Here is a 20,565-nt window from a genome sequence, read left to right as displayed (position 1 = left end):
TGCTGTTTTGCAGCTATAGCTAGAAGGATGATTCACCCTCCCAGCAGGGCTGTGACTTGCTTTTGCATGTTTCAAGAGGCCAGCTAGCTTTATAATGACCTAATTGCATACAGTGCACCTCCCAGAAGGTTTCTCTGCAAACTTCTGAGCAAAGCAGCAGAGGTGTATATAAAAGAGGAAAGTCCTTTCGGGACAATGGCGACCGGCTCCCACCAGCTGTTCCTCATGGCTGCAGATTTAACCCTGGCTTCTGCCCTCTCCTTTGTCCTTTATGTGCTTGGCTGCCTTTTCCTTGTGAGCCTCTCCAGCTTGGTGATCTTCCACTTCTCCTTTGGGCTGCTGAAGAGAGCAAAGAGGAAAGCAAAGAGGAAAATCAGCCTGAAATGGAGATCAATCCTGAGCCTGGTTTCTCAGAGCACCATCGGAGGGATGCTTGTGAAGAAATTAGACCGAGCAGGTTATGGGTTGCTGGAGGTCCACCGTTCCTCAGAGGGAGAAAGGACATCTGTGCTGAAGAAGGAAAGCTCCTCAAACACCAGGATGACACGACTCCCAGCGGGTAAGGAAAAGAACCAGGCAGTGATGCAGACCCTCACTGAGAGCCTGCTCTCTCGGGAAGGTATTTCCTAAAGTAGCTTGGGTTGTTTATAATCTCAGGGCCTACTCAATCCCGGTGATTTTATAGGACTGCTTCTGGTTGAAGACAACAGTTTGACTGGGCCTAGCTCTCCAGAATCCTCTCTTATTCTTCTCTCTGCCTTGGGACTTCTTTCTGCTCCATACATAATCTATCATTATGTCCTCCTTGGTGTGCAGAATGAGACAGAGAATGCTATTGTGCATGAAAGCTGCATCCCATGCCATATTATATTACATGTGAAAAGATGTAATCCAAGGCATTATTATTGTTATTATTATTAATTGAATTTATATACCTCCTTATACTCGGGGGACTCAGGGCGGTTCACAGAATAAAATCAATATATAAAACCACAAAATACCTAATAAAAATAAAAACAACAACCCAATAAAGGTAAAGATAAAGGGACCCCTGCCTGCTAGGTCCAGTTGTGGCCAACTCTGGGGTTGCGGCGCTCATCTCACTTTATTGGCCGAGGGAGCCGGCGTAGAGCTTCCGAGTCATGTGACCAGCATGACTAAGCCGCTTCTGATGAACCAGAGCAGCACACAGAAACACTGTTTACCTTCCCGCCAGAGAGGTACCTATTTATCTACTTTCACTTTGAAGTGCTTTCGAACTGCTAGGTTGGTAGGAGCTGGGACTGAGCGACGGGAGCTCACCCTGTCTCGGGGATTTGAACCGCCGACCTTCTAATCGGCAAGTCCTAGGCTCTGTGATTTAACCCACAGCGCCACCCATGTCCCAAACGACCCAATAGCCCCCCCCAAAAAAACCCTCTATTTTAAAAGGGCATATTATGTGCATCAGATTAACCAAAGGCCAGGTTAAAAAGAAATGTTTTTGCCCGGCGCCTAAAAGTGTACAATGAAGGCACCAGGAGAACTTCCCTGGAGAGAGCATTCCACAGATGGGGAGCCACTGCAGATAATGTCCGTTCTTGTGCTGCCACCTCTTGAGGAGGCACATGAAGAAGGGTCTCAGAAGATGATCTCAGGGTCTGGGTAGGTTCATATGGAAAGAGGCAGTCCTTCAGGCATTGTGGTCCTGAGCTGTGCATGAAAGTACATGGTGTCGCCACTTGGCCGAAGCTAAGCCGGTCTGGGTTTGGTCAGTCCCTCGATTGGGGGGAAGGCCACTTGAGAACCCAAATCTAGTTCCAGAGTGGAATCCCTTGAGTTCCATAATGAAACCCTTTGAGTTCCCAAACAGAATCACCAGAGTTCCACGATGGGAGAAAGGTGGGATATTCATGAAATTCAAAGATACATTTCTACAAGTTGGTCTGAATGTCTTCTCTGTCTTACCGCAGAATCTCCTGTGCCAAAGCACCACAAACAGATGCCGTTGAGCCTTGCCTTCTCAATCTACCAGGAACCAGATCCTGCAACCTCTCAATAAGCAGAGCTGAACTAGTTTTCAGGCTAGGAGATGTAGCCCACCCTCAGCCTGCAAGTTTAAATTAGACTGTACCACCAACACTGTATGGGAAGGAGTCCAAAGAAAGAGGAGGAGACAGGCAAAGAAGACCTTAAGCCTGCTCCAGGTGGACTGTCCCCTCCTGCCTCCAGGCCATCTTCCATTAACTGCCCTGTAGAAAAAGATGTTGAGAATTCAAGGGAGGCAGGGAAAGCTAACACCAGGTGCCTACACCTGCTCCATTTGGACTGTCCTGACCTCATCATAGGGCCATTTAGCACCACCTGCCCTGAGAGAAGTATTCCAGGAGAAACATAAAGCAAAGAAGGCATCACTCAAGCCCTTGAGAGACTGATGTGTTTGAGTCTAGATGTATCAATGTTTGCCTTCCGCTGGAGTGATGTCATGATGTCTAACTATTACTTTAAAGTAATGATTGAGGTTTCGGAAATTTTAATTAAAAAAATAATGAATGTATTGCTCTTTAATTGCACTCTTTAATTGTACCACCCGGGGACATTAAGTAGTGAAGCATGGTTTTCAAATTGAACAGATAAATAACTAAAGATGGGGGAATGCATGCAAAGAAGACTCCAGAAGCTGCCCCAGTTGGACTGGCAGGGCTACCTGCCATTAACTTCCCTGTGGGAAGGATCCCAGGGGAAAGAGTGTCAGGGGCTGGACTGAGGAGGAATGGTTGGGACCGCCCCCTTCTTCCTGCACATTCCCAAAAAGAGGAGGACAGTATAGATTTAGAACAGTGGTTTGCAGAAGGTCATAGTTCAGAGGCTGCAGAGAGGAGAAGCTGGGAAATACTGAGGGAGCAGCAGGAACAAGAAGCACCGGGGGGGGGGGGAGAGACAGGTAACAGACTCAGTGTCTTTTAAAGCATTCCTGACCCGCCCCCCCCCAGGACCAGGCGTGCCTTGAGAGTAGTAGAACAGAAAGCTCAGAGGCAGAAAGCACTGATCAGCCAGCACAGGGGTGACGTAAAATAGGAGGGACTGAGGGTGTGGGACTTTCCTTGGAGCAATGCCATTATCTACGAGAGACCGCATTCCTTCGTCTCTTTCTGTGAATATTGAAGAAACTACAGTCGTACCTTGGAAGTCGAACAGAATTTCTTCCAGAAGTCCATTTGACTTCCAAAACATTCAGAAACCAAGGTGCGGCTTCTGATTGGCTGCAGGAAGCCCCACTGGATATTTGGCTTCCCAAAAAAAAGTTTAAAAAACGGAATACTCACTTCCAGGTTTCAACCGCTTGGGAGCCAAAATGTACGAGTACCAAGGTGTTTGACAACCAAGGTACAACTGTACTGGGTAAGAACTCTTCTGGTTTTTCTGCTTCTTGGCAACCCCTGGGAGAGAGATAGAATCCCCTGAAGCCTTGACAAAGAGGTTGGTACAGGAGGATGACATCAGGTGCTCCTACCTTCCAACTGGATTGTCCTGCCACCTGCCACCAGCTGCCATATGGGAAGGATCCTGATGACAAGTTAGCTTTGGATACTGCCTAGCATGATTTTATGAATGTATTTTAAAGTTACTTGTAAGCCTCTTTAAAGGAATTTGCACCCTGAAAGGTGGGATTCGATATGATATAATACGATACGATACGATATGATATGATATTGTTGGTGCTGACCTTTAAAGCCCTAAACGGCCTTGGTCCAGTATACCTGAAGGAGCGTCTCCACCGCCATCATTCTGCCCGGACACTGAGGTCCAGCGCCGAGGGCCTTCTGGCGGTTCCCTCACTGCGAGAAGCCAAGTTACAGGGAACCAGGCAGAGGGCCTTCTCGGTAGTGGCACACGCCCTCCCACCAGATGTCAAAGAGAAAAATAACTACCAAACTTTTAGAAGACATCTGAAGGCAGCCCTATTTAGGGACGCTTTTAATGTTTAATAGGTTATTGTATTTTAGTGTTTTGTTGGAAGCCGCCCAGAGTTGCTGGGGAAACCCAGCCAGATTGGCGGGGTATAAATAAATTATTATTATTATTATTATTATTATTATTATTATTATTATTATTAGATATGATAGACAAACAAAATAACACGGAAGCAACTTGCTCCAATGCCAGTTGCCAGGTTTATTTAAAGCCCGCCCCAAACTGGGCTATAATTCGGTGATTCGGGTTCATTTGCAGGCTTCCTTCCAGGTGCCACAATCAGCACATGGTGCCTAATGTGTGTGAGCTGGGGAAACATTAAGACAGCGGCCTTTATGTGCTTGTGAAATGCTGTGATCTAGACAGGACAATGTAAGTGCTATCTGATAACATCGGCACAAACGTTTGAGGAGTTGAGAAACCCATGGCATCCATGGCGGTTCTGGGATTCATAAGACCAGTTCAGATCATCATTGCAAACACAGACAAAGCTGAGTTTTTAGAACCTTTGAAAAACTGGTTGTATGTATCCACCTTTAATCTTCAACTGCTTTGAGTCCTTATTTGTCAGCTGGAGAAGAGAACAGAAATCTGTTTACTCCATGTATTTGCTGCATGACTTCATTCCTCCTGTTCATGTCAACGTTCCCATATCCTGGTCCCGTTGTCATTTTAATCTCGCCTTGGCTCCTGGTTGTGGGGAATTAAAAGGCTTGGATTTTCTGAATGAGTTCTAATATTTTTTTAAAAAAAGAGATTAGAACAGAATGGTTTCCAGGAGTGTTCTCTGATGGATTACAGTAGGAACTGGGTCAGGACCTGCTGAGGATCAGGAAATGTAAGACAGGATCATGGACCATTTGCTGACTTCGACACAAATGTTCAGTGAGTTTGAGGAAATGAGATCAGAATCACAAACGGCACACAGCATGCTCACTTCATAGATTAGCGCATCACACGAAAATAGTTTTTCTTACTTATGTAAGATGAGGAAAAACATAAATACCCAAACAATTTCCAGGGAAGCTGAGAAGATGAAACTGCATATTTATAGTAGGATTAATTTTTGCATTTCAAAACGTGGTGTTTCACCATACAGATCCTCACCAAATTTAGCAAATGAACAGCGCAGTGATTTTAGTGGTGGTGATGGCAAGGGATCGTTCTGGGTTTCCAGAAAATTGAGAATTTTTATTCCGGCTGATTTTCACCTCGTATCGTGCTTCTGGACTGCAGAATCAAAACTTGTGAGAGGCTTGTTTTTAATCTTTCCAAAAGATTTAATCTTTCCCTCTTTTTCAAAGCAGGGAAGCAAGATTACTGGTTACAGGGGAGGGAGGGGAAACCTGGAAATGCCCTCTTATGAACTGCAGCGATCAAGCAATTTGTATCTGCCAGTCATAGGACCAAAGGGGGCTGCTTCATACTGTATTTACTTGAATCTAATGCTCACCTTTTTTTGGCCGAATTACGTTGCAAAAATTAAGGTATGCATTAGATTCGTTGGCACATTTACATTCGCCGGCAAATACTTTTGGGGTTTCAAGGTTCTGAAAAGTGAGGTGCACGTTAGATTTGAAGGTGCATTGGACCTGAGTTAATGCGGTATTTGTTCATCTAGCCTAATACTGTCTGCCCCAACCCTCCAGCCTGGTGCCTAGCAGATGTTTTAAATTATAACTCCCAACATCCCTGACCATTGCCCGTGCTGCATCCAAAGCATCTGAAGGGCACCAGCTTGCAGAAGGTTGGTGTAACTGAAAAGCAGCAGCTCTCCACGTCTCAGGCAGCAATAGAGTCTCAGGCACCTCTGTGGTGTAAGGTGCCCATTCTGGGAGCCCGACAGTAGGTGGCGCTAGAGCTAATGGGGACAAAATTAGAATTTGTTGGCTCTGCCTGCTTCCTGCTGAATTCTACAAGGGCTCACAGTGAGACTAAGGAGGAGGAAGCTGACAGGCTGGACCACCATAGGACTGGTTGTCCACAAAGAGGCAGGTTAAGCTGGCTGAGGACAGTGTTCCCTTCACCCAAATGGGCCAGCTATCTTCTTCTTCTTCTTCTTCTTCTTCTTCTTCTTCTTCTTCTTCTTCTTCTTCTTCTTCTTCTTCTTCTTCTTCTTCTTCTTCTATGGGAGAAGCCAGTAATTGAACCTGGCTTCTTATGCATGCCAATAAGATGATCCGCCCGTGAGCTACAGTTCACCCCATACTGCATATTTCTGACCAGGAGAGCTTGCTTGAACAAAAAAAATGTTTTAGAAGAGTTGTTGTATCTTCCAAGATGTTCGTTTTCCTCTTCAAATGGTTGGAGACTGTAGCTTTTGCAGAGAGTTGCAGGCAGTATTGTAATGCGATACACTTTCTTTGTCCTTGTTGGCCGTGACCTCTGTTCAAACTAGTTTTGCAAGTTTCCCCAGAGTGTGTCAAAATCTCGCCCCCAGGAATGTGGCCGGTGCTGTTTGCAACAGAAGTGTCTACAGTTTGCTGCGACCTCGAGCAGAAACCCCACCGCCACTCTGCATCCTGTAAGCTCCCGCTGTTAGGAGAGGGTTAGATTTCTCTTGCTAAAGGTCTGAACTGAACACTCACAGAGAACTGTTGAAAGTACTCCAAGGGCCACAGGCTGTCCACCAGTGAAAGCCAGTGTGGTGTAGTGGTTAAGAGTGGTAGTCTCGTAATCTGGTGAACCGGGTTTGCGTCTCCGCTCCTCCCCATGCAGTTGCTGGGTGACCTTGGGCTAGTCACACTTCTCTGAAGTCTCTCAGCCCCACTCACCTCACAGAGTGTTTGTTGTGGGGGAGGAAGGGAAAGGAGAATGTTAGCCGCTTTGAGACTCCTTCAGGTAGTGATAAAGCGGGATATCAAATCCAAACTCTTCTTCTTCTTCTTCCACCTGTACTATTTTGAAATAATTGTCAGGATACAGCTGGTGAAACAAGGGTTCACCACCCACCTATAATTTCAGGCCAGATTTCCTGATGCAAATCAGACCAAGTTCAATAGCACACACCGTCTTTTCGCACCAATTCTGTGTCCGGTTGTCTTTTCAACATTCAACTTTTGAATGCTTCTTTAGCATGTCTGAGAGATGAGCTCTTCTCTGTAATCCACCTCCTCCTCCCCCCACTTTCCCCCCTCCTTTGCTCTTTTCTGTTTGAGCATTTTCACCATGATGCATGCACCAGCGGCATGAAAATGTATTTCCTATGCATTGACCCAGTTGCATAGCAAATCAAAGCCTTAATTTACGGGGCGGGAAGAGAGAAAGTGTTCTGACTGATACTCTCTGATCATTTGGTTTTTTGACATTTTGGGTCAGGGGACTAGAGTTTGCTTGCAAAAGACTGACTGAATATATTTGACGTCAGGTAATAAAATCCTAATTTCTGCCAGCAACTCGTTGAAAAGTTTTGATGAAAGAAAGACTTTGGAAGTAGTCACACACAAAACTGTCACACACAAACATCGTGTTAGTCTTTAAAGTGTGACAAATCTCTTAATGTTTGCAGTAACTAATTAACATGGGTACCCTTCTAGCGCGGGTGGCGCTGTGGTCTAAACCACTGAGCCTCTTGGGCTTGCTGATCAAAAGGCCGGTGGTTTGAATCCACATTACGGGGTGAGCGCCCGTCGCTCCTGCCAACCTAGCAGTTTGAAAGCACACCAGTGCAAGTAGTTAAATAGGTACCGCTGTGGTGGGAAGGTAAATGGGGTTTCCATGCGCTCTAGCTTCCATCACGGTATCCCATTGTGGCAGAAGCAGTTCAGTCCTGCTGGCCACATGACCCAGAAAGCTTTCTGTGAACAAGTGCTGGCTCCCTCGGCCTGAAAGCAAGATGAGCGTCACAACCCCATAGTTGCTTTTGACTGGACTTAACCACCCAGGGATCCTTTACCTTTTTACCTTGCCTTCTAGCATATAATGCCTTATTCCAAGTCAGAAAAGCCACAGAGTCAATGGGCCCTTCACCACTTTCTAATTTTGATGTATTTAGGAACTGGTTCCTGCACCAACACTTGCATGGAACAATAAATCTAATTTGGGGTAGTTCTGCTGTTAAATTACATTGGATGATTTACATCAAGATATATATCTATATATATTTTTAAATGAACACTTCAGGGGCCAGAGGGTTATTTTCACCTGCCAGCCAGGAGCTGGTTTCGATGAAGCAATGAAACGAGATACAATCCAGAGATTTTGTCGACAACTCCACAATACATTAACAGCTCCTCTATACAGTCTTCTCAGCTTCACAAGGAAATTAGCATTTTCGGTCTATTAAGTATTTTTTTGGTTACCTCCCAAGTCTATTATAGATCTGTGAAAGGTAAACTGCAGTTTTCATGATTCTTTTATTTTGGGGAGGTCTTTAATGCATCATGTGAATGCAGCCAGTGATGTAAGTGAAATAGGACAGTGTTCTTGAAGCTACCAGCATGAGTTTGACCAAGCTGCAGGAGGCAGTGGAAGACAGAAGTGCCTGGCGTGCTCTGGTCCATGGGGTCATGAAGAGTCGGACACGACTAAATGACTAAACAACAACAACGTGTAGGGATTCCGGAACTGATCCAAGATGGGACGTGGCTCCTGCCATTTTCATAGTTGGGTCAATGCATCTTCTCTTGCCCCTGGAAGGACAGATTGTGAAGCTGAGGCTCCAGTACTTTGGCCACCTCATGAGAAGAGAAGACTCCCTGGAGAAGACCCTGATGTTGGGAAAGATGGAGGGCACAAGGAGAAGGGGACGACAGAGGACAAGATGGTTGGATAGTGTTTTCGAGGTTACCACCATGAGTCTGACCAAACTGCGGGAGGCAGTGGAGGACAGAGGTGCCTGGCGTTCTCTGGTCCATGGGGTCACGAAGAGTCGGACACGACTGAACGACTAAACAACAACAACAACAACATCTTCTCTTGCCACAGCAGCACCAAATGACAAACAGGCACAAGAATCCTGCCCTCTGCTGACTCGGGCAACCTTATCAAGGCATCTCTTAAAAATGGAAAGCGTAATGCTGGTGGTCAACAAAAGAGGTTTAAAGACTGTATCAAGGCAAATCTAAAAAAAAATGTAGCATAAACACTGGCAACTGGGAAACACTGGCCTGCAAGCGCTCCAGTTGGAGAACAGCTTTGACCAAAGGTGTCATGGGTTTTGAAGACACTCGAACTCAGGACGCAAGGGAGAAACATACTAAGAGGAAGGCATGCTTGACAAATCCACACTGTGACCAACTCCTGTCTGGAAACCAATGTCCCCACTGTGGAAGGATGTGTGGATCCAGAATTGGCCTCCACAGTCACTTACGGACTCATTGTTAAAACAGTGTTTATGGAAGACAATCTTACTCGGCTACGAGTGATTGCCAAAGAAGAAGAAGAATCCACTCTTAGAGTCCCCAGCTCACTTCCCCTCTTCTATGTGCATTTGGTAGTATCAGAAGGGTAGCGTACTTTTATATTTGTAAATAGCCATTTCCAGGACTGGACTTGGGGGTCAGCATCATTTGGTACCTGTTGAGGCTGGTGCCCTAGTAGAAGGTACCCACTGCCAATCCCTGGAGTCTCCTGCCCCTGATGCTCCCCTTCTTTTCTGTGGCTGCCTGTTCACTTGTCCCATGAATACCGAACCTTGTGCCCACCAGATGCTATGGGACTCTTACTCCCATCATCCCTGGCCATTGGCCACACTGGGATTTGTAGTCCAACAAAATCTTCAGGATGCTACATTGGCTTTCCCTTACCTACCTTCTCTGAGTGAGGAAGCAGGGAAAAGAGAAGTCCTTTTCACACCCCTTGCCTCTCTGTGTCTTACTCTAGGAGGTGGTCCAGAGTGGCCACAGCTGCAGAGGCCAATGAACACATGGTGGCAACAGAAAAGAAGAGGAAGAGAATGCATTCCTTATGGGTTGGAGTTCTTCCCAAAACCTAGAACTGCTCTGCTGCTTCTACATGCCATTATCCCTCTTGCTCACTCTTCTAGGCCTAAATACCTAGAGTGCTGTTTTTTTGCTCCAGTTCCTCTGAAGTCACCCATTCTGGAAAAAGTCACCTCTCAGTCTCAAGTATTCCTACTTCATGATAGCTTACTTCAGGGATGGGGAACCTGATGCCTCCAACTCCCATCAGCCCTAGCAAGCACAGCCAATGATGGGACTTGTAGTCAAGGAATACCTTGAGGTCCATGGTTTTCCCCACCCCTGGTGCACATCCCTAATTCAGGAGTCGTTCCTCCAACCACCACTCACTCAATCCTTCTGAATGAGACTCAACGAGACTGTCTGGACTTTAAGATCAGCTTCTAATGCCCCGCTCTTTGATCTGTTGATACCAGTTGGCAGCTTGACAGATACCAAGAGACAGGATTTTTTTCTGGGGTGGCTCTGAATTTCCTCCCATGCCTGGCTCCATCACTGTTGCTTTTTGCAAAAGAAACCTTAAGGCCTTTTTTTTTTTTTTGCTGAATCCGCCTTTTGTAAATTGCTGTCTCATGTGATAACAGTTATGCTGCTCATTTTTAAGGGGAGTATAACGCAGGTTTAATTTTATGGTTTTATATTGCATGTTGTTGCTTCTCTAGGGCATTTTGCTTGCGAGGGCAGCAGTTTAGAAATCTTTTATGAAATAAAGTCTCGGTTGCCATCCTGCCTGGAAGCCAGATATGAAAGAGACCTAGTTGCAAAAGCATCCCTTCCAACAGGTGTGGGAGAGCTATTCTCTATATCTAAAATCTGGGATGCAGCTTTTGTCACACCTAACACGTCAGCTAACAGAAGCTGGGGGAGGGGGAACATAGCAACCGAGATGTGACTGCTTTGTCTCTGTGCACTTAAGACAATTACAAACGCTGCTCAAATAGTGTGGATTTTTTAATTGCAGCCTGATGCTCCAACCCAGCTTTTAATTATAAACCTCTGCCCTAGAACCGGTTATTAATTGCAGTGCTCAGTCTAAGAAGATGTGAAGTTGCTGCACTAGTATTGTTGCCTCAAAAGCACAGGCCCTCCCAGCAACTTTTTAGAAACCCAAACTTCTATAGCAGAGTTGGGGAACACGTGGCTCTCATATCTTGTCAGTCTCCAAGCGCTCTTCAGGCCCAGCCAGTGTGTTGGCAAGCAGAGATGATGGGAATTACAGCTCAGCGACATCTAGAGAACCACATTTTACCATACCCTGCCCTATTGAAACAGAAGCATTTATTGAAGGCAACCATTTTACCATACCCTGCCCTATTGAAACAGAAGCATTTATTGAAGGCAGCATTCATATGTCTCAAAATAGGCAGTGAAGTGGTTTTTAAGTGGTTCATTTCAGAAAAGGTTTGCTAGTGTGAAGTCCGGGCTACCGCTTTAGAAGTTCACGGGAGACCCTGAAAACTGTTTTATTCTAAAGTTATGCAGGTATTTCTTCTAAGAAAGAACTCAAGGAAGGGAGTCCCAGGTCAGTCTCCCATTCATGTACCAACCAGAACCAAACCAGCTCAGCTTCAGCAAGGTTCCCACATTGTGTGTTGCCAGACCATCCTTAGGCTCATGGATTCGCTGCAACTGATAGGAGGTTTCCGTGGGCCCAGACAGTAAAAAGGGAATGCCCTTCTTTCACGATGGTCAGCTCCCGTCTGTTTGGGGACCTGGCATTTTTTTTCCTTTATTTTTTCCCCCAAAGTTTTTATTCATTTTATAACACAAATAAAGAACACAAACAGAAAAACAAAGAATACAAACAAATTCTTGTCTTATCCTTATTTTTCTAAACATTGTTAGGTGGGCTTCCCCAAGTCCCACCTATCTGATTTTCATTTTACTTCATCTTTAGCAGTTTACATATATCATAATTTCTAACCATTTTTTTATCACACTTACTTTAACCATAAAAAATCACATTTTATCACTTACAAACAATACTATTTTAAAATACATTACCTTCTACTTCTAACCCTACAGCCTATATCCACTTCCAAAGCTATTCTAAGATTTAATTCTTAACATATTTTTTTTCAAATATTCCTTAAACTTCTTCCAATCTTCTTCTACCATCTCTTCTCTCTGGTCTCGGAGTCTCCCGGTCAGTTCGGCAAGTTCCATCATCTGCCATTCTTTGATAGTTGGTAAATCTTGTTTCTTCCAATTCTTCACTAGCAATGGGACCTGGCATTTTCAGCACACATTGACTCATCCTTTGGGCCTTTATGCTGAACTTGGAAACTATAAAGGTCTGAACTAGACCCAGTGCATGTGAGAAGATGCGCGTTCCTATTCTTCATCGCTAGAATGTGTGGACATCCCATGAATCTGAATGTTGGGAGACTCAGAACACATAGAGTGAAACTTGTTCCTGCAAGACTCTACAATTCTATGATTCTGTGATCTAGTAGACTATTCAAAAAAAAATTAAAAATGTTTTTCAGCTAACACTTGTTAACCCTGAATGGGGCTTATGCCATACCGGGTATTTATGGGATGCAGGTGACGTTATGGTCGAAACCACTGAGCATCTTGAGCTTGCCAATCAGAAGGTTGGTGGTTTGAATCCACGCAATGGGATGAGCTCCAGTTGCCCTGTCCCAGCTTCTGCCAACCTAGCAGTTCGAAAGCACACCAGTTCAAGTAGATAAATAGGTACCACTGTGGCATGAAAGTAAACAGCGTTTCTGTCACAGTGTCCTGATGCGCCAGAAGTGGTTTAGTCATGCTGGCCACATGACCCGGAAAGCTGTCTGTGGACAAACGCGGCTCCCTTGGCCTGAAGCGAGATGAGCGCTGCAACCCCATAGTCACTTTTGACTGGACTTAACTGTCCAGGGGTCCTTCACCTCTACCTTTATGCTTGGCTGGGGCTAGTGGGAGCTGTGTTCAAAACATCTGGAGGGCACCAGGTTGGTGAAGGCTGATATAAAATGTCTCACCAGAGGAAGATTTTAGTTCCAGGTACATGAACCCAAAGCACTGATCTCGGAGCTTAATTCCTAAGCTTATTTTTCCCACCGCCACTTGAAAGGCTCAAGACAATTTCTATAGCAGAGGTGTTTAAACTGTTTACCAAACCACCGAAAGCATTTTGTACTGTTTGCCATACACCAGGTTGATAAATGAACACTTATACCTACAACCCCATGAATGCTCACCTGGGAGTAAGCACCAACAAGCACAATGAGACTTACTGCAGTGTAAAAGTGGGTAAATATGAGCTGCAAGTCAGGCCTCTGAGGAAGTAACCAGATGGATTAAGTTAAACAGGAGGATAGTGAACAACCGTTCAAACAGCAAACACAATAAATAAAGGGAAACAAACACAGCCAATTCTATCCAGCCACTGTTCCACCTTCATGGGCAAATAAGAACCCTCATATTTAAAGTTAAGCATGAAATCTGAGGTCCCAACCAAAGAAGAATGGCAACTTAAGTTGACAGAATATGCACAGCTTGAAGACTTAACATATAGAATAAGAGAACAAGATGTACATACGTTTAGAGAAGATTGGAAAACGTTTCTTGAATATATGGGAAATAACTGTGTACAGCTGAAAACACTGGCAACATTCAGATAAACTGAATTGTGTAAATAGGTTTTGATGGATGTAATAATAGAAAACTGAATGTTTATGTTTATGTAAAATATGTAAGTAAAGGTAAAGGGACCCCTGACCATTAGGTCCAGTTGTGGCCGACTCTGGGGTTGCGGCGCTCATCTCACTTTATTGGCCGAGGGAGCTGGCGTACAGCTTCCAGGTCATGTGGCCAGCATGACTAAGCAGCTTGTGGAGAACCAGAGCAGCGCACGGAAACACCATTTACCTTCCTTTATCTACTTGCACTCTGATGTGCTTTCAAACTGCTAGGTTGGCAGGAGCAGGGACCGAGCAACAGGAGCTCACCCCATCACAGGTATTTGAACCGCTGACCTTCTGATTGGCAAGCCCTAAGCTCTGTGGTTTAACCCACAGTGCCACCCGCGTCACACGTAAAATATGTAGGGCTATGTAAAATGAACAAAGAAAAGTCACTGATGTAAAAATGAGTACAGTGGTACCTCGGGTTAAGAACTTAATTCGTTCTGGAGGTCCGTTCTTAACCTGAAACTGCTCTTAACCTGCGGTACCACTTTAGCTAAGGGGGCCTCCCGCTGTCGCCGCGCCACTGCCATGTGATTTCTGTTCTCATCCTGAAGCAAAGTTATTAACCCGAGGTACTATTTCTGGGTTAGCGGGGTCTGTAACCTGAAGCGTATGTGTCAGGGGCTCAGGAGCAGAAGCACAGGAAAGGGAGGAAATGGAGAGCGAGGGGGAGGAATCCGAAGGAAACGTAAGTGATGACAGTGGTCCGAGGTCTCTGAGTCTTTCCAGCGAATCGGAAGACTCACAGAAAGGGGCTCCCATGGTCAGAGCAAGGGGGGTGCCTAGGGGGACACCCCAGGAAGAAGGGGCCAGAGGGGACTCAGAGAGCAGCAGTTGGAAATCAGGACCAGCTTCCCCACCAGAGCGCAGTAGGGGGGAGGAGTCCCAGGTATCGAGATCAGGCTGCTCACCGCCAGCGGGAGGAGATGAGTCAGGATTGGTCACGCCTCCATCGGAGAGCGAGGAAACGGTCAAGAGGAAGGTTGGAAGCTGGGCGCGCGCGCCAAGTTCAAATGTACAGGCGAACGGCACAGTGGGTAGCCCGGATAGGGAGCCAGGTCCTAAAGCCCGCCGAAAGGAGGGACAGGAGTCAGGGGGGTCAGCGTCAGAGGAGTCCAGGAAGGAGGAGACCCCGGGGGGCAGAAGGACCCAGAGGAGAAAGGAGCGACGGAAGAGGTGGAGTAAGGCGAGAGTCTTAAACTGGTGTACAGGGGGTGGAGACTCAGACGGAGCTTCGCCGATCTAGCTTCTAGACGTAGAGCTGCACGCTGCAGCTTGTAAATGGAAACTGAACTTCAATAAAGACTTTTGTACATTACTACCGGCTAGCGTTGGTCCTCTGTGAGCTGGGACCTGGAGGCAGCTCTGACAGTATGTAACCTGAAGCGTCTGTAACCCGAGGTACCACTGTACTTTAAATTGTAAAACAGAAAATTTAATTAAAAATGTATTTATAAAGTTAAGCATGAAATCCGGCAGCGATTCCATCAGGACTTGGACTTGCCCCCAAACTCAGTAAAATAAGCACAAGGTTCCCAAATGCACCAGGCTGACTTAGCATCTTTTATAGTAAATGAAGTACCTACATATTACCATCTAAAGTCCCACCACCAGCAGAGGAACAGTTTGAAGTCTGTACCCAGAAGGGAACGAGTTATGTTATGATATAGTTTAAAAGTTTGCATAATCAATAATATTTTAAATTTGGCAGGAATGCCTGGAGTGCTGAAGAGTCCCGCTGTCACGTTCCAGGAAGAGGAGGCAGAGACACGAAATAAATATGAAGGGAGGTCATCTTCTAAGCAGAAGAATGGTATTTTGACACCTGGTAAGAGGAGAATTAAGGTTCAGCCTTACAAAATACAGGGCTCATTTGAGTAGACACCTCCCTTGCTCTCCTAGAATGGCAATGGCAACCACCTGAGAGGTGCCAGAACCAGCAAGTTTCAGTTGGAAAAAAGTTGTGCTTCCAAGTCACTTCTGAGGATACAGAGAGTTGTTAGGAGACTCCCATTTCCTCGTGGAGTTACAATTCTCTCTCTCTCTCTCTCTCTCTCTCTCTCTCTCTCTCTCAAATTTATTTACTTGGTTTTTTCAAATTAAAATTTTACAATCACATATCCAACATAAAAACAAGATTCCAAAGAATCTCCTGGACTTCCCTCCTCCCTTTGTGGGTCCTATTGTTAGTCCTTCCCTCCTGCATCTTTCATAATAATCCAAATCTTTTACATCTCCTTTAGGTCCAAAATTCACCATTAAACTACAAGTGATATTCCAATCCCACTAACAATTTTAGCTGTTTAGAATGGTTTTTAAGGAAGATGATAAATTTTCCCCATTCCTTATTAAAATTTTGGTCTTCCTGATTTCTGAGTCTTCCAGTCATTTGTGCCATTTCGGCATAGTCCATCAACTTGATCTGCCATTCTTCTCTGGTCAGGACTTTATATTCTTTCCATCTCTGGGCTAGTAGCAATCATGTAGCCGTAGTCACATTCATAAATAGTCCTTTCTGCTCCCTTGGGAGTTACAATTCTCAGAGTGGTTTAACGATCAATTGCTCTTCATGGGGAACTCTGGGAACCAATTTGAATAAAATATTGCGGTGGGGGCAGGTAAGCCCCACCCTGCATAATCAATCACATGACATGGTGTGCACACACCATTTGAATGTTGTTGTTTAGTCATTTAGTCGTGTCCGACTCTTCGTGACCCCATGGACCAGAGAACGCCAGGCACCTCTGTCCTCCACTGCCTCCCGCAGTTTGGTCAAACTCATGCTGGTAACCTCGAAAACACTATCCAACCATCTTGTCCTCTGTCGCCCCCTTCTCCTTGTGCCCTCCATCTTTCCCAACATCAGGGTCTTTTCCAGGGAGTCTTCTCTTCTCATGAGGTGGCCAAAGTATTGGAGCCTCAGCTTCATGATCTGTCCTTCCAGTGAGCACTCAGGGCTGATTTCCTTCAGAATGGAGAGGTTTGATCTTCTTTCAGTCCATGGGACTCTCAAGAGTCTCCTCCAGCACCATAATTCAAAAGCATCAATTCTTCGGCGATCAGCCTTCTTTATGGTCCAGCTCTCACTTCCATACATCACTACTGGGAAAACCATAGCTTTAACTATACAGACCTTTGTTGGCATTTGAATAGGAATGCCCATTGACTTTGGAGGGGGGCTGGCCCTCTCAAATATTTTCTTGGGGTGGCCAAAGACTCTTCAGCCCCCAGGAGTTGGCTCCTATGACGGGAACTGTAGTCCTACTGTGAGGGGAATTTGCTCTTCCTAATAACTCTCAGCACCTTAACAAACCTCAGATCTCATAATTTCCTGGGGGAAGCCATGACTGTTTAAAGTGTTATCATAGTCAGTGCTTTTTTTCTTTAAAAAAAAGTTTAGGGTTACTCTCAGTTTCCTACTCGTATGCGCTGTGGGTTAAACCACAGAGCCTAGGACTTGCCGATCAGAAGGTCGGCGGTTTGAATCCCCGTGATGGGGTGAGCTCCCGTTGCTCGGTCCCTGCTCCTGCCAACCTAGCAGTTCAAAAGCATGTCAAAGTGCGGGAAGGTAAACGGCGTTTCCATGCGCTGCTCTGGTTCGCCAGAAGCGGCTTTGTCATGCTGGCCACATGACCCGGAAGCTGTACGCCGGCTCCCTCGGCCAATAAAGCGAGATGAGCGCCGCAACCCCAGAGTCGGTCACAACTGGACCTAATGGTCAGGGGTCCCTTTACCTTTATTGAAATACTGCCCCTCAATGAGGCCAAACTTAGATTCACAAAATGTTTAGGGGTGTGCGTACCCCTGCGTACCCCCAGAAAAAAGCACTCATAGTGCTTCAAAAGTATGGGGCATATATGGCGAAAATCTTGTAGCCATTTATTGACTCAGGCTTGGTTTGTCTGACATTGTCCAACACTCTCTCCTTCGTGAATTGAGTCTTTCCCCATTTCTCCCTTTCTGCTGAATACTCACCTCTTTGGCCAAGTTATTTTAGCCTACTGTAAACCCAGCTGTCTTATGAAACCTTTTGCCAGTTTTCCTTCCCACCATTCCCTACCCCCAGCCGCCCAAAATTGGGCCAAGTGTTGAGATGTATGGGGAATATGACATTATTTGCTGTCCAGGACAGTGAGGGAAATGACTGAGGTAACACACAACGCTAACCAGGGCATTACCTTAGTGCAGACATGTTTTCTTCTTTTCCCTCTCTTTTGCAGCTTTCTTTATTGCCCTCATTTGGCTTCCAGTGAAAATTGCGGGCCCATGTCTGAGGAAGAGAGGTTGCCTGCGGCGAGTGTGTACATTTGTGTGCGGGAAAACTACAAGATTTGCTCTGGGACTGAGTGAAAAGAATTGAAGGGAAGATGACAAAGAGTGCTTGGTCTGGGCACCACCTTAGAACTGTCCATTTTGAATACCATTATAATTATTTTGCAGCTGTCATCATTGGCCTCCTTTGGACTTCGGTGACCACTGTGTTTTCACGTCTGAAGAACAGAAGTCCCCAGATGGTTATAACCCTCTCGAAATCTCAAGAGTGACGGGTGAAGCTGACTAGGCCTGTAACACAGAGAGACTGGTGGAGTTTGCTCAGCTTATGATGCGCAGATGCAGAATTTGAATGTGTGGAAACCATCCGCTGCTAATAGGGATGAGGAGAAAATTGCCGCAATTTGCATTTTCACCTGCAATTCCTGAAACAAAATGCAGCTCTCCTCTGAAATTCTTTTATATTTATATATATTCATTTCATTAGTTTTCCAAATCATAACAAATTGATCCAAATTATTAAGATTTAATACAACTTTTTTAAAAAAATGCATAGTTTTCCTGCTCCTGTTACAATCATATGTCCGTTGCTTCCTGATGTTGCCACTTCATTCTTCTTCTTTAATCACCTTCTCATCCTTCTGTTAATTTTAATCCATTTTCAAAGCTGACCTTTCTTGTTCCCTTGCAATCAGCACCTTTGTTGTTTCGCAAACATATAGATATCCATTTCACGCGTGTAGTCCTTCCAGCACTCTGTTCCCAAACCTGAAGTGTAGAGATAATTTATTGCCCCCGTCCTTTGTCCATTCACATTCCACTCCTTTGAAAACATTCCTTCAGTTGTTCAAGGAGTTGCTGGGCTATAAATAACTTCCTGACAAGATGCCTGCTCCGCCATTTATCTCTGCCATTAAAATTCTGAGGATTATTTTCCTCAATCCAGTCCGCAGTTAAAAAACAAAGTCATATATATAAACTCCTGCCAGATGTAATTAGTAGTCCTTCGTCTTGCCAAATTCCTCTCTCCTCCACTCCTGGTCCAGTCTGAAGATGATCTGAATTGCGTCCATTTAACCTTGGTCAAAATTCACACTTCTCCAAATGTTGTGATGCTGTCCCACAATGAAATAAATTGTGTATGAAGATGTGTATGTTGGGGAAAGGTGTACATAAAAATGCAGCTGTGAAAATAAAATATCAAATGCATATAGGGGGAATTGCTTGCCAAAATGCCGATATTAGTCTGAATGCCACACAAAAAGGTGTCTACTGAGAGAAATGTGCTGATGAATTTACACAAGGATATTTTTTCAAGGAAATGCAAACTGGTGAAGAAATGTGACAAACTGAATTTTCGATCAGAAAAACGGCAGACAGAGAGAAACTGAAATTGACAAGGTTCATCCCTCCATAATTCCAAAGGGAGAAACAGAGACTAGATTTACAACATAAATGGACCATTTATGTGCTACCATATTTAGCTGAGTTGCTTTTTACGTAGCACACAATTGCTGGGCAACATGAACATTGTAAGCGAATATTAATGTTGTTTCTGCAGTATGCAATTGATTACAGCTTCGTTTCGAACCATGCTTGCAAATACCTCTAGGCCTAATGTGACAATAATTCAAGAGTCAATCTGAATTAGGCAGAAATTAGACTTGTAATGGATTTCACATGGATGAACACCTTGGAAACCTCTTCACCTCTTCAGATATGCAAAAGAAACCTTAATTATTTGGTAGGTTTAAAAATATGAGGTTCAGGGAAAGGATATGTCGACTCCTGTTTTCAGAAAAAAGGGAAAACCCTATACGCTGCAATAAATCACAGGCTTAGCCCAATGACAAAGCTTTATGAATTAGATGTGGATGGAAAGACAATACCCTGATTTCATTAAGAGCCTGTAATGCATTTTCTAAATCTGATTTGTGCAAAGAGATACCAACAATTTTACCTGTATGGCTATGGCTGAGGTTGGACGGTTTTGCATGCTTAAATTACTTAAATGTGCCCATATAGTTCTGTAACTGTGTTGCAATTTTAATTATTGTCGTGAGCTGCCTCGAGTGTATGGCAACGTGGTATCTAGATGTTTCAAGGAGAAAGAAGGAGACTACGAGAAGGGAGGCATTTTGTCATGTCAGCACTTAGCCGCTTTTTGTGCTATTCATTATTTAGCAGCCATGCTTTTTGGATGCCTGTCAAACATTGCTTTGCAATCCTGGAAAGAATTTGGTTTCAAACCTCAGTGGATCATTTCAGATGATGAAGAAAAGTCTTGGGTTTTATTTTTAGCACTTTGGAGAACATCAAGATTCAGTGGCAGACTAACCTTTCACCAGAGTCCTGGTGGATCAGACTGAAAGGTCCATTTTATTCAGCGTCCCATTCTCTCTCTCTTTTTTAATGATTTTTATTGAAGTTTCAAAACACCAACACCAACCAACAAAAACATCATGTCTTATTACATATATCCTGCTTTATGCTCCATAGCGCCATTGACTTCCGTCCTTCCCTTCCATCAGTTTTCCTATTCCAATCCATAATTCACAGTTTATTTAATTAAAAATTGCACCATGAGATACTTCAATCCTGCCAACATTTTCATATTTGTACAGTTCTCACATATAAACCATAAATTTACTCCATTCTTTTTGGTTCTTTGTCTCCTCCTGATTCCAAATTCTGGGTGTCAATTTAGCCATTTCAGCGTATTC

The 20,565-nt window shown here is 44.7% G+C and overlaps 1 protein-coding gene across 2 annotated transcripts; it reads left to right on the top strand.

Moving 5' to 3' along the window:
- On the top strand, nt 1-20,251 carry LOC309367217 (uncharacterized protein). 2 transcript variants are annotated; one of them, XM_081906608.1, is made up of 3 exons: nt 1-559; nt 15,282-15,398; nt 17,791-17,980. In XM_081906608.1, the coding sequence occupies exons 1-3, from the start codon at nt 196-198 to the stop codon at nt 17,928-17,930; spliced, it is 621 nt and encodes a 206-aa protein (XP_081762734.1). In that variant the 5' UTR covers nt 1-195; the 3' UTR covers nt 17,931-17,980. The 2 variants fall into 2 exon arrangements, with proteins under 2 accessions (XP_081762734.1, XP_081762735.1); XM_081906609.1 differs by lacking the exon at nt 17,791-17,980 and adding an exon at nt 18,011-20,251 and having other exon boundaries at nt 11-559.
- Nucleotides 20,252-20,565: the final 314 nt, after the last annotated feature.

The sequence above is a fragment of the Podarcis melisellensis genome (genome assembly GCF_964234715.1).
Source record: "Podarcis melisellensis genome assembly, chromosome: 3".
Lineage (NCBI taxonomy): Eukaryota > Metazoa > Chordata > Lepidosauria > Squamata > Lacertidae > Podarcis > Podarcis melisellensis.
Note: the sequence above shows the minus strand (reverse complement) of the source record. Positions and strands in the feature narration are given on the sequence as shown.

Coding starts and splice junctions, on each gene's coding strand:
- LOC309367217 (XM_081906608.1), top strand. CDS start 196: ATGGCGACCGGCTCCCACCAGCTGTTCCTCATGGCTGCAGATTTAACC. Junction 560..15,281: donor GATGACACGACTCCCAGCGG/GTAAGGAAAAGA, acceptor TAAATTTGGCAG/GAATGCCTGGAGTGCTGAAG. Junction 15,399..17,790: donor GAATGGTATTTTGACACCTG/GTAAGAGGAGAA, acceptor TCTCTTTTGCAG/CTTTCTTTATTGCCCTCATT.